Raw genomic sequence first — 12427 nt, 5'->3', positions numbered from 1 at the left:
AAACAGGGTGGGAGGGAAAAGGGAGAGGGACAGTTGACCCAAATCTTATGAACTGTAAAATCATCAAGCAAGCGTTTGACCTCCATATCAACTGCAGCTTACTCAATGGAAAACAATTGGGTTGTTATGGAAAACACACAAGTTAGGACTAAACTATGCGAGTTCAGTGCAAAGCTACTACATTTACAATTAAAACTCAGAATAAGCCAATCGTAAACAGCAATATAATAAATCAAACCTTGATCACAAAAAGAAAATATAATTACTAACAACAAATTAGAAATTCAACAATCCTCATGTTCTGAGATTGTGGCTCAAATATTCCTTGAAATACATTTCTTTTTATTTTAGTGTATACATCGGGGATGATTTAAGCTCTACTTATCATTTCTCAAATTCATTATTAAAAAAAATACAATTGCGCTCTGAACAGTACAGTTTAAACCAACATCAAATGAGTCCTAAATAAAAAATATTTTTTTTAGGCTAAAAGAATTGACTTTTTTTTTTTTTTGGGCCAAGTGTAGGTTTTAAAAATTATTTATTTGTCATACCTTTCTTTTCATTTTTAGTTCATTATTACTCTGGAGTTGAACACCTTTTATGTTTTACTTTAGGGAGAAACAATGTCTATTTTCTTTTAAAACACATATGCTTTGAATATCATTATAATATTCATATAATGTTTTCTGGGTTAATCTCATCACATGAGTCATTTTAATTAATACAAAGGTGATATTTAGGCATAAAATTAACTGTCTTTTTAAATGTTGATGTTACTCTAACCACAACATCTTAGATAACACACAGGAAGTATTTTAGATACATATTTTTAAACGGTCTGGTTATTGCCAATTAATTTACAATTGATGATTTATGACAAATCATTAACTTTTCAACTTTGCTATAGCTGATATTCAAATTAGTGATATAAAATTGTTAAACTTTCCTCAAAAGTCCAACAATCAGACCTTCACATACTATAAGTATTTTGTATTATTTCTTCAAACTAATGAATAACCTTTCATATAACTCTGTAAACAGTTACAAAAAAAAAAGTCTGAGGTCATCCTTTAAAAAAAAAAAAAATCATAGAGGTCTACTTTGTGCTGTCAAACTCGTATGTCATCATATTTCAAAACCCTGACATCCAAGAAAAGGAATGAAAACTGGCAGCCTGACAGTATCTAGCGGTCAGAAGGAGAATTATGGGACAGAGGGGTTTTTATCTTGGGGTGGACATCTTACCCCCTCCACTCTATTTATGGAGGGGCTTTTTTTTTGTATTAAATTTCCACAGTTATGTGCATATGGAATTTCTTGTAATGTGTAAAAAGGTAAGATTTATCATATATCATGGACCAGTTTCATTTTTTTTAAGTTTGCTTTTACCGACAAAAAAAAAACATATAAAAATATTCTCCTCGTGCACGCGGACGCGCACGCTCCCCGCAACTACGTCACGCGTGGGGAATGCAGTGCGGAGCTGCTGCTGCTGCTAAAGGCCTCTCCGTATCCGTGACAAAGTAGGTTAACGACGCCGAAGCGAAAAGAAAGTTTTTTCGGGATAACTTTCACTGACCTTTGAACGTTTAAATTGAGGCGTAGGTCGTGTTTGTGTGGCTCCTTTCAGGCGGTAGCTGTTGGCTGGTTCATTGTTTCCTCTTCGGTTGTGCTGAAGTTAGCCTGAAGGCAAGGCACGAGCTTTGCTCGAGTTCAAAACAGGCTAGCAAACAAGTAAACAAGCCTGTTATTAAAGTTAATTATTGCTAATTATCCTTCATTTTGGGTGATCGTATCGCTTAAGTGGTATGTTATTCTCATATGTGACGCACAGAGGACAGATTTGGACGAACAGCTGGACAGTTTGTCATTCATATGAGATAATGTTGCTGTGCGGGACGCTGCTGTGAAGGCAAGGAAATGTTGCTCATGTGTCTGTGATGTGTTTTTTTCCTTTTCCCTTTCACCGATTTCATATTGTTCTGGATTTACAGATGAGACCGAAGGAAAGAGGAGAATCACTGTAACGGTACTGTACAAGGTAAGAGACGCTGGTGCGTTGCTAATGTGTCTTAGATGTACACGAGCGTTTAGGGAGACCGTTTCAAACCCATTTCTTTTGACTAGAATCGCGCTATTTATCTCTTATTTTAGTCACATTATGTATCAAAAACGGCTACATTAAACTGCGTTGTGTCACATATGTTAAGCTAACCTTAGTCATTTCAAAATAAAGGCTGGATGTGTTACAGGATGACGAGAGCAGTGTGTTAAAGTGAGGATAGGAACAAACGGTGATCGACTCAATCAAGTTTGCAACCGGTGCTCTTAAATTCCGCCTTTTTTTGTTTGTTTATTTCCATCATTTTTTGTGTTGCTGAAACGCTTACAGTGCAGTTATTGTGATTTACGAACATACCGGATCTAGTCTTGGTGTTTTCCCGGTAGGATGACTCTTGTCACTGTCATCAACTGACATGTCGGGAGCCTCTGCGCCTCTTTTGCCCTCAGTTAGAAGCCCTAACCGAGATAATACACAAATCCGCAAGCTTTGTGTTTTAAAATCACACACACACAAAAAAACACAACAATTGGCTTTGAAACGCAGAGTGATAAAGCTGTTGAGATTAATTTCCTGGCCCAGCCATCCTCGGATTTGAGTGTGTGCTCATCCGTATTCAGACAGGAGCTTAAATCAGGTCGGTCGTGGAGGTGGTGGTCACTCTTTCCTCCACGTGGTCACTGTGTAATGTCAGTTAAGTCCACGCTGACACTGATTGGTTTCATCTACAACAACCCCCCTGAATGGAAATCTTAAAATAACAAAAGTGAAAAAAAATACACCAGAAGGCTTAAATGTAGTGTTGGGGTATTGTATTCCCGTACGTCTGCATCATCCTCTCATACATCATTATAATCCTCTTACCATCACCGACTTATGATGACCACATGACCCACATACAATCAGTCTGAGTGGGCTATTAATTTCTCCACCCTGAAAATACTTGAATTTAATTTGCTGTGGCTTGTGTGAGTGCTTTCAATCTATTTGGGTTGCGGCTTTCCAAGAAAGTCAAAGCAGCTTTGTTTACTCATTGAGTATTAATCACAATTCATAATTCAACTATTATTTGTCATCCATCCTTGATGCATTCTAAAGTTATGAATGAACAGACCACAGAGTAATTGTTTAAAAACTTGGCTGAATTCAGTGCATATGGAGCTGTCGAGAACAATGTTTGTGTGGTTTTTCTCAAGGAAAATGTTCAAAATGGAAACTCCCAATATCAAAAAAATGGATTCTGACATTGCAGCATTAAAGGGCTCTTCTGTCTCACTTGGCTTTTTGAGTCATTTCTGACACTTCATTGCAATTTGAATTGGAATGTTGTTTATCCTGCTTCAGTTTCATTTTCCGTGTAATAGATTTCAAACATTGATTGGGACGTTACCACATGTGACACTATCAAAAGTGGAACTGAGTCACAAGGAGGACGACAGGAATTTGCAAAACCACTGACATGATAGTTTAAACACTGGGTTTAGATGAGCTACATAACATTTATCCTAAATTACAGCCTTTGTGATTTGCTAATTGCATTGTTTCAAATTATTCAGCCCTGCTTTGAAATATATAGGATGGTTTTTAATTGGGCTTCTTCTTATGTGAAACCTGAAGGCCCTCAGGTGCAAGTCAGCACTTTGACACCTCAGCTGTTTGCGCCAGTGTTGTTATTTTATCCCACTGAGAATACATAATATATTTCTATGAGCCAGGTGTTCACATGTATACAGACACATATCATTACACAACATTTCCTGCCTTGTTTTTGTTTCAGCTTCATTTGGAAATAAATGATACTGGTGTGTAAACACCCAAAGACAATAACTATTGTGGTGTGTAACAGGCAAGGAGTAGCCGCAGATTTGCACCTGTTTGTGTTTCGCGCGTCCGTGTGTGTGTGTGTTGGAGATCTTTTGCACGACTGTTTGTGTCTGGAAGTACACAAAAACACATTCAAACATGTTTCAGGGCATGTGCTAGCCTGCTGGAAATCCCCTAGCCTTTTAGAATAGCTTTGCTCTTCCTGCTCTTCAACTAAAAGCCTATTGTTCAGTGTGTGTGTATGTGTATCCTCGTTGCCATAGGAAACTAAATCTGAAGCATCCTTTAGTTTCCATTGGTTACCTGCAATATAAAAACCCACAGTCACAGTTGTATTTAATAGCCAAATTATGGCAAATATACAACATACACATTCACTAAACTATCATCAGGCAAAGCAGATATAGTATCATATGGATTTGCCTTTAAGATTATTTTGTGTTTTATATTACAGCATAAACTTTAATAACAAAACAACATGAAGTATTTTCCTTTGTCATTCGATCTCAGAAGCCTGCCATGTCTGGTCCCACCTGGCTGCCACCGAGGACTCTGGATAGCCCAGAGCGAGCCGTCCCCCAGATGTCCCACTCTGCCGGGGCACCAATCTACCGAGCCCCCAACAAGAAGGGCCCATCTGACTACAGGCCAAAATATGGTCCCTATGACCAGAACGGAGGAGAAGGAATGTCCAACAGGTACATGGCGACTGAACACACAGGTAAGTAGACCACTAATCACAAATTGTAGTGTGTGATTGGAGTGATTTCTATGGAAAATCCAACCCTGGCATCATCATGAATGACTCCATTGATCTCTTTGTAGCTACAGCAAAGGGGAACCATACACAAAGGCGTACAGTTAGGCTTAAACAGGAAGGGAACTGTACAATAATGATGTTCTGTAAATATTTCTGATAAATACTAGTGACTTCTGTCTGTGCTGGTCATGACAAGATCCTAACCGCAATCAATTTCAGTGTAAATGATGGTGGACACGAGGCTTCAGCAGTCTGAGTTGAACAAACCATCTTTGAAAGTCTTTTTAGCATCAATTTACCACTTTGCATTTTCACATACAGAGTTTTCTTGTTGAGCTGTAGTGAAAGGACAATGTCACAAAGAGGAAATTCTAAACTTTAAAAGACACCCATTTGATCCGGCTGTCTGGAATTGTTTTCATCGATTTTCACACGACCTCAGGCTGGATGTTGTCCTCATTACTTACATTAGAAGCATGTCAGGCATAAATGTCTTCCCGAATAGCATAAATAGAAGGAACGGTTTCATCGACCAGTAGTATAATATAGGGATGTCAGATTATGAACCTCTTCAGTAACAGAAGATATGCCTTCTGTTGTTTTCTATTTATTCTTTGCTGAAGTTAGCTTTCTTGAAGAGTCTTGGACAAACGTTTCCTCTATCTGCTCTCCAAAACAATAGGTGGACCTATCCATCACTCGTCTGGCGACCACTACTACTCTCCCCCCCACGGTCCCAAAGAAAACCGCAACTGGAGCCCTCACATGGACAGCTATGAACTGATGGTGGGTGAATTTTCTGTGCTGACTTGTTTGAAATACTCCGAGCTATTGGGAGAAATTGTGAAAGTCCTAAACTTGTGATCACAGCATCAAGTTTTTGATTGTGCACTGACGTGATTCTGATGCTGTTCTTATGTCAGCATCGTGGCCCTGAGAAGCCAGCAAGCTATCACTCCAAAATCGATGCCGATATTGACTCGCTCACCAGTATGCTGGCTGATCTGGACAGCCACCCACAGGACTCCAGCACTCAAGTAGGACACTTTATTGAATCAAGAGAAGTTACATGCACATACTTGATCAAAATAAGACAATTGTGCCATAAGTGTTTAATCTGGCTAATGTTCTGCCTGCCCACAGCTCTACGACAATGTGCCTTACAACAAATACCTCTCAGGGGATCACTACAAGCCTGCACACCAGAGTGCAGCCCCTCCTCAGAGTCGGCCATCCATGGGCTACAACCTTCACCCCCAGAGCCAATACCACCCGGCGCCTCCCTACCCCAGCGAGCACCCGACACCTCAGTACTCCACCTCCCACCAGCAGGACTACTACTCCTCTTCGAGCCCTAAACCCTACCCTCAGCCCGTCCCAGCTTCCTACACCACTGCCTCAACTCCCACCGGGCCCAGGTTCAGTGTCCAGGTCAAGACAGCACAGCCCGTCACTTACTCTCAGACAGGGAGGCAGGCTGAGCAGGCTTACACCCCGCCCCCTCCTCGCCAGCACGTCTCCCGACCTCCACCCCAGACTCAGACAGGTCCGCAAGGCTGGTACCCCCCGCACCCCGGCTCGCAAGTTCAGGAGATGCACTCCGAGGGTGGGTACAAGGGGAGCAGCTCAGGGTCCGGAGGGAGAGTTAACCAGGTTCCGGTGTCCAAGAGAGGAATGGAAAATAATCGGACAGGGTCTGGATCTGCACAGAGTCCTGCTTATCAGTCCAGCAAGGTAGGGGGGGCACGAATCCGCATCTGCAGTCAAAATAAAATGTGAGCTTTTAACGTTTGTGGATGCTATTGTCAGTACACCTGGCACACCTTTAGTACCACATCCTAGATTCTGAATTGTTCAAAATTTCTTTATAGAAAATCAAAAAGTAAGTAAAACATATAATGACTCCAACCTAATATTGGAAATCAGCCTTTATTTTTTAACAGTTTCTGTTACCTGCTGTGGGCATGTCAGTCTCAATGTGTTATGAAAATTATGATAACCTCATAGATAATAGCTTTGATCTTCTTGTTTTGTCGTTTCATGCATCATACATCCTTTTCTCCAGCAGGGGATGGCAACCTCGAGGCCCGAAGAAGAGCTGGATCGACTCACCAAGAAGCTGGTGTACGATATGAACCACCCCCCTACAGAGGACTATTTTGGTACTTCTAACTAAACAGTGACATTATAAAAGACAAACGAAGTCAGCTTTCTAACAATTTGTCTGTGCACTTTCTATGCCATTCAGGCCGCTGTGCCCGCTGTGGCGACAACGTGGTCGGCGACGGCAGCGGCTGCATTGCCATGGAGCAGGTGTTCCACGTGGAGTGTTTCACGTGCATCACCTGCCACGCGCGTCTCCGAGGGCAACCCTTCTACGCTCTTGACAAAAAGAGTTACTGCGAGAGCTGTTACATTGTAAGTGGATGAACTGCGGCACAAGAAGTTATCAGGTTTATCTTGTTAACAGGTTTCGTGGTTATGTTTTGGGTGGTGTGGTGGCCCAGTGTGATCACAAAGTGTCGTGTCACATTCACCACACTTTACTCAGTAGTTTTTATTGTAATAATTGTTTTTTATTGTGTATTCCCTCTGAACATATTCTTTGATTTATTGATGCAGTTTCCATCTTTGTTTTTTAGAGTACACTAGAGCGTTGTTCAAAGTGCTCTAAACCCATTCTGGATCGCATCTTACGGGCCATGGGAAAAGCCTACCATCCTCGCTGTTTCACGTGCGTGGTGTGTAACTGCTGCTTGGACGGGGTGCCCTTCACCGTGGATGCCACGTCTCAGATACACTGCATAGATGACTTTCACAGGTAAAATTCACACACTATACAAACACTGCGACGTGAATGACCAACGCGTAGACACAAGTGTCACTAGTTTCCTCTAACTGAGGGTTGATGCTGGTTGTCCCTGACAGGAAGTACGCACCACGCTGCTCAGTCTGTGGTGAGCCCATCATGCCTGAACCAGGTCAGGAGGAGACTGTCAGGATTGTAGCTCTGGATCGCAGCTTTCATGTCAACTGTTACATTTGTGAGGTGAGTTTGCTTTTTTCCAAACCCACAGTGCCGTTATATGTATATTTCAAAATGGCAATGAATGAACCAACTAATCAGCGTGTGGTAATTTCAACTTTTTTAGAGGAGAGAAGTAACATCATCATGTAGTTTCTTGCCTCTAATGTATAGTGTTAGGTAGAACGAGAACATCAGTCAGCATTAACCAATCAGAATGACATCAGAAATTAAAGTTTCTGGCTCCTTTTATTGATATTTGGGTGATTATAGTTTGTGGCCTCGCTAGTTGCAAAGGGCAGCGAGACCAAATAATCCATGCACTTTACTAGTTGTTATAAAACCCCAATCTGTACTACTTTATCACTACAAACAAGCATTTTCTGAAACCTGTAAGCATCACTAGATTAAAAAAAAAACAACTTCTAAATGTAGGAATAAATAACCAGTTTCACATTGATTGAAATGTGCTCGCTACCTCTTCACTACAAATATTAACACTATGGCTCCACGTGAGATGTTAACTTAAAGCATGTGTGTGTTCGTCAGGAATGCGGCCTCCTGCTGTCGTCTGAAGGCGAGGGTCGAGGCTGCTACCCGCTGGATGGCCACATCTTGTGCAAGAGCTGCAGCGCTCGCCGCATCCAGGACCTCTCGGCCAAAATTTCCACCGACTGCTAACGAAATCGTTCGCTCGACCATTACAGCCTTTTCACAAATCCAGTCAACACATTAGGACAGGTTGCTTTGTTCAGACTTGTGAGCTACTTTTTTTTTTTTTTTTTTTTTAATTCCCTCCTCTGATCATACATCAATTACTGTAGTTCCCTCTGTTGGTCTGCAGCTGCAATTTTCTTTATTAATGTTACTGATTGAGATGTAAGAGTTGTAGTGGCAGAACTGCATCACTAGTGTATTTCCATTCATATTTTCCTACTTGTGTGGTACATTTGTTTTTCATGTTTAGCTCAATATTAGTACGACAGTGGCCTGACCTGCAGGCAGCTTGGGCTCCACTTACCATTAATCCACACCGGTACTGCTCACATAGTAGCTCGCACATTATTAACACGATCACTGTCGCAGACAATGAAAGTATTGAAGGACACCGCAGATGAAGGACTGACGATGAGGCTTGTTGCAGGTAATGATAACTAGGATGATGAGATTTAGGAAAACGCTATACATCAACGTGCTTCACAACAAGCACATTTAAAGCACACAATGCAGCTACAACTGTGACTGGTTAGGTTTGGAGAGAAAACTGGTTGTTTTGGAGAAAGCATGTAGCCTTTAGTGCAGTGAAACTTGCAGTGAAGTAGCCTAATAGAACAAGAAATGTAGACGAAAGGAATGTGTAGTTGACTTGACAACCAAGATGTTTTTTTGTTTTTTGCTTTTGCTTTTTTTTAAATGCTAGAACAATACGCGCAGAATTTTTCTCAATCATCTCAACATTATGGTATCACTTTTTTTTTTAATAGTAATAATAGGATTTTTGCCATTTTTGAATGTCTACAAAACACAATCTCGCTTTGTTTATTATGCGTTGTTTGGTCGATACTTGACTGTTACATTTGAAGAAGATGGTGCAATGAAGTCAAACTTTCTCTTCTGCCTGATGGAAAACAGGGTGTCGGTCACTTACGGAGCATCCTGCTGTGTAAAGCTTGAGCCTCATGTGAAGAGTTTTGGAGGAATGGTAGCTTATATAAAACCATTTCTAGTTTAAAAGATGACTTTTTGTTTTAGGGTGATGAATGTTGAAGTTAAGGCGAGGACATTTTTCCCCTAAAATTAGTTTTTAGATTGCAACTCTTCACTTGTGAAGTTAATTTTGTTCATCTTTGCACTCATGGTGTGACACTCTGAGACTTTGGAGCTACAGTATTTGTTACGATTGTTTTTAACCTCTTGTCTTTCCGTCCGCATTTTGTAATTGTTTAACTTAAAGGGCTAGAAATTTTCAAAGCCTTACCTCAAGGATGTCATTCAGTTTCGATCCTTTTTGAAACTGGCGTTTTTTTTTGTCTGTGAATTCTGCTTATTTTTGTGACCGAACTTGATCATGCTAAAACAGTTTTCATCTCTTGTTAATTTATCTCGTTGATGTATATACTGTGTCGGCATTTTTTCTGCTTTTTATCATCAAAGCATTTTACCGTCGCTCCGATGTCGATTTAATATCCCGAGTCATGCCAACTCTTGTGTCCTTGAATAGTTTTCTGTCGCAGTCACCTGTTGTCTTCCTTATCGTGCGCTCAGTTTAAAAATGCTGTGAATTGGAGCTTGAAGATTAAACTCGTCCACATTATTGCAGTAAACTTCAGTTCTGATGCCGTTTTGTACTGAAAAAATCTTGTTGAATAGCACAGCTTTTGAACCCGAAGATGGATTTTTCTCCTAATGCAGGTTGTAGAAACATAACTGATTATTAAAATTTCAGCAAGTTAATCAATGTGTTGTTGACTTTTTAAACCAATGCTCATGTTCAAAACTTTTACTCTTTGGGTTCTGGTTAAAAGTCGGTGCACACCCTTCTTCTGAACCCTCCTATTACACTGGTCTACCCCCATTTTGATGTCAAACTTTTCTGAGCTGATTTTGGACAGTTGGAATGTGCTGAATCCAAATATTACATTGGTTTTGCTCAATGAGGTCAAAATTTTGATTTGTCGCCACACGCACTTTTTTTTTACATTTTTGTGTACATGTGCAGGTATCTATGCTTTGTATCACACAAAATTCTTTTTCTATTTCCTGAAATGAACAAATTCTGAAACTTTACAAGTTGATACTATAAATATGAATAAAATTTAGATAGAAAATTTACCCCCTGCTTTATGAACAACACATTAGAGTCACGTGCTTTTATCAGACAGAGATGGAGACCAGGTATCAGGGATGCTGGGATGCAGTCATGATGGCTGATTACTGCTGGACTCTGAAGAGAGATTTACCTGCTGCTGATCATTTCAGGAGTTCCAAGAAGTGCAAGTTCAAGCCCTGAATTTTGAGCAATGCTGATGAAACATGCAATTTATTTGTATTTACCTTTACAAATGTTTACGCTCATCAACTTTTGGATCATTCAGCTTATGAAAAGGATTAGAAATTCCTCTAAAATCCAATTTCGTATGAGAAATACTAAAATAAATCAATCGCTAATGTCAAAAAATGTTAGCGATTTAGTGGCAAAATTGACTTTTTTAAAAATTGAGTTGACCTGATACAGAAAAGCAGATGTCATTTTTGGATTCAGAGTTGCAAAAATGTCCGAAATCAGTTAAAAAAAAATCCTAGACACCTTCAAAAAAAATCTTTTCTTGTAACCCAGTGTTATCTTTGGAGTCAATTTGACTCCATTCAAAGTTTAACGTCTCTAAATAAGTGATCGACATCATTTTTTCAGTTTTATTTAAAGGGTTGTTTACAGATAAATATGGGTGACAGTTTAAATTATGATAATTTTCTGGAGGTTTAAATTGCTGGGGTCAAATTAAACCCAAGGATTACAGATGTTAGTAAATCTGAAGGTAATAGGAGGGTTAAGTTTGAAAGGTTGAGCTTGTTGATGTCGTTATTTTTAACCATTGTGACAAAGTTGTGTGGAGCTGAAAAGATGCTGTTGAGCTACATATAGAAAGTAAAGGACAATAAGAGAATATTTACTGCTTTAACATATCCTGTTTATACGTATAAATCCTAAAAATCTGGGATACAGCTTCACAAAAGAGAGAAAAATTATGATACAGCCTGACAAACATACAATTTTACATCTGAACATTTTATTTGAAACACCATGTACATCCCTGCCACTCTTTAAATATACAACCTTACTACTTTTTGTAAATACATCTGCATATTTGTTATCTTGCAGCACAGAGTCAGCAAACATGGGCGAATGTGTCATTTTGTAAAAGCTACTCTGGCTCCAACAGCCCTCGTCTTGCGTTAACATGAGGTGAAAGTCTTCCAGAAGAAGTTGCGGCAGCCTGCCTTGCGCTCTCTTTGGGAGACGGGAACGTTTCGCCTCATCGCCCCCTCCCTGCCCACCGCCTCTTTCTCCAGCTCACCGAGCGTCTCGTCTCCTCTCGCTGCGACCAGCTCGGACATAAACTTCAGCAAGAGCAAGTGGGTCACATCCTAAAAGGAGGACCGAGTAAGGAAGAAAACAGTGGATGAAGTTGTTCTCGAATGTCAACAATCAGCCAGATCAGACCACTTCCTTAATCCAAGCTTTGAATTATTTCATACATCAGTGACTCACCTTGTCATTTGTGACCTCTGCTCTTCGTGTTTCTGTCAGCATGTCCCAGTGTGGAGCACTGCTGACCCTCACCAGCAGCACAGATGAACATAAAGCCACCAGGAGAACCTGCACCTGACATCGAAGCATCTCCACCTTAATCCACAAACAGACAAATCCCACTCTTATCTTTCCTTAATTTGTTTTCAGTGCTGATAGTTTGCAATACCGCTGCAAGTATCCAAAATGTCCAAGGAAAGAGCTGAATGATATCACTGTTAAGGTAAGATGAGCTGATAAATAGGCCTCTTCATCTTCTGATCCTCCTCATCCTCAGGCTAACGAAAGGATGTGATTGGTGGAGGAGACTGGATGCGAGGAAATGAGGAGGTGTGTGGTGGAGGTTGTGAACAGAAGTGTCACCGGACAGGATAAGGTCATAATTAGCCATGATGGAATGGATCAACCAAATCCCCAACAAGACCCCAAAGAACTGACTTTTGG

General features: G+C 40.4%; 2 protein-coding genes across 4 annotated transcripts; one reads left to right on the top strand and one right to left on the bottom strand.

Moving 5' to 3' along the window:
• The first annotated feature begins 1444 nt into the window (after window positions 1-1444).
• Window positions 1445-10128, top strand: trip6 (thyroid hormone receptor interactor 6). Of its 3 annotated transcripts, none has more exons than XM_008282834.1 (11): window positions 1445-1526; window positions 1998-2044; window positions 4400-4610; window positions 5332-5435; window positions 5573-5686; window positions 5793-6383; window positions 6718-6811; window positions 6898-7067; window positions 7292-7470; window positions 7578-7698; window positions 8224-10128. In XM_008282834.1, the coding sequence occupies exons 3-11, from the start codon at window positions 4409-4411 to the stop codon at window positions 8353-8355; spliced, it is 1707 nt and encodes a 568-aa protein (XP_008281056.1). In that variant the 5' UTR covers window positions 1445-1526; window positions 1998-2044; window positions 4400-4408; the 3' UTR covers window positions 8356-10128. The 3 variants fall into 3 exon arrangements, with proteins under 3 accessions (XP_008281056.1, XP_008281054.1, XP_008281055.1); XM_008282832.1 differs by having other exon boundaries at window positions 6715-6811; XM_008282833.1 differs by lacking the exon at window positions 1445-1526 and adding an exon at window positions 1542-1915 and having other exon boundaries at window positions 6715-6811.
• A 1500-nt stretch (window positions 10129-11628) lies between these two features.
• Window positions 11629-12073, bottom strand: sst5 (somatostatin 5). The gene is made up of 2 exons (XM_008282830.1): window positions 11945-12073; window positions 11629-11820 (listed from the first exon to the last, which is right to left on the bottom strand). Exons 1-2 carry the CDS (start codon window positions 12071-12073, stop codon window positions 11629-11631), a joined length of 321 nt encoding a protein of 106 aa, XP_008281052.1.
• Window positions 12074-12427: the final 354 nt, after the last annotated feature.

This window comes from Stegastes partitus, unplaced genomic scaffold, assembly GCF_000690725.1.
Source record: "Stegastes partitus isolate 25-593 unplaced genomic scaffold, Stegastes_partitus-1.0.2 Scaffold287, whole genome shotgun sequence".
Classification (NCBI taxonomy): domain Eukaryota; kingdom Metazoa; phylum Chordata; class Actinopteri; family Pomacentridae; genus Stegastes; species Stegastes partitus.
This window is presented reverse-complemented; position numbering and strand designations above follow the sequence as displayed.

Bases quoted from the DNA above. Each gene is read 5' to 3' on its own strand.
- sst5 (XM_008282830.1), bottom strand. From the start codon at position 12,073: ATGCTTCGATGTCAGGTGCAGGTTCTCCTGGTGGCTTTATGTTCATCT. The intron at 11,821-11,944 runs GTGAGTCACTGA...TCCTCCTTTTAG, and splicing joins CAGAGGTCACAAATGACAAG to GATGTGACCCACTTGCTCTT.
- trip6 (XM_008282832.1), top strand. From the start codon at position 4,409: ATGTCTGGTCCCACCTGGCTGCCACCGAGGACTCTGGATAGCCCAGAG. The intron at 5,436-5,572 runs GTGGGTGAATTT...TTCTTATGTCAG, and splicing joins TGGACAGCTATGAACTGATG to CATCGTGGCCCTGAGAAGCC. The intron at 6,384-6,714 runs GTAGGGGGGGCA...CCTTTTCTCCAG, and splicing joins CTGCTTATCAGTCCAGCAAG to CAGGGGATGGCAACCTCGAG.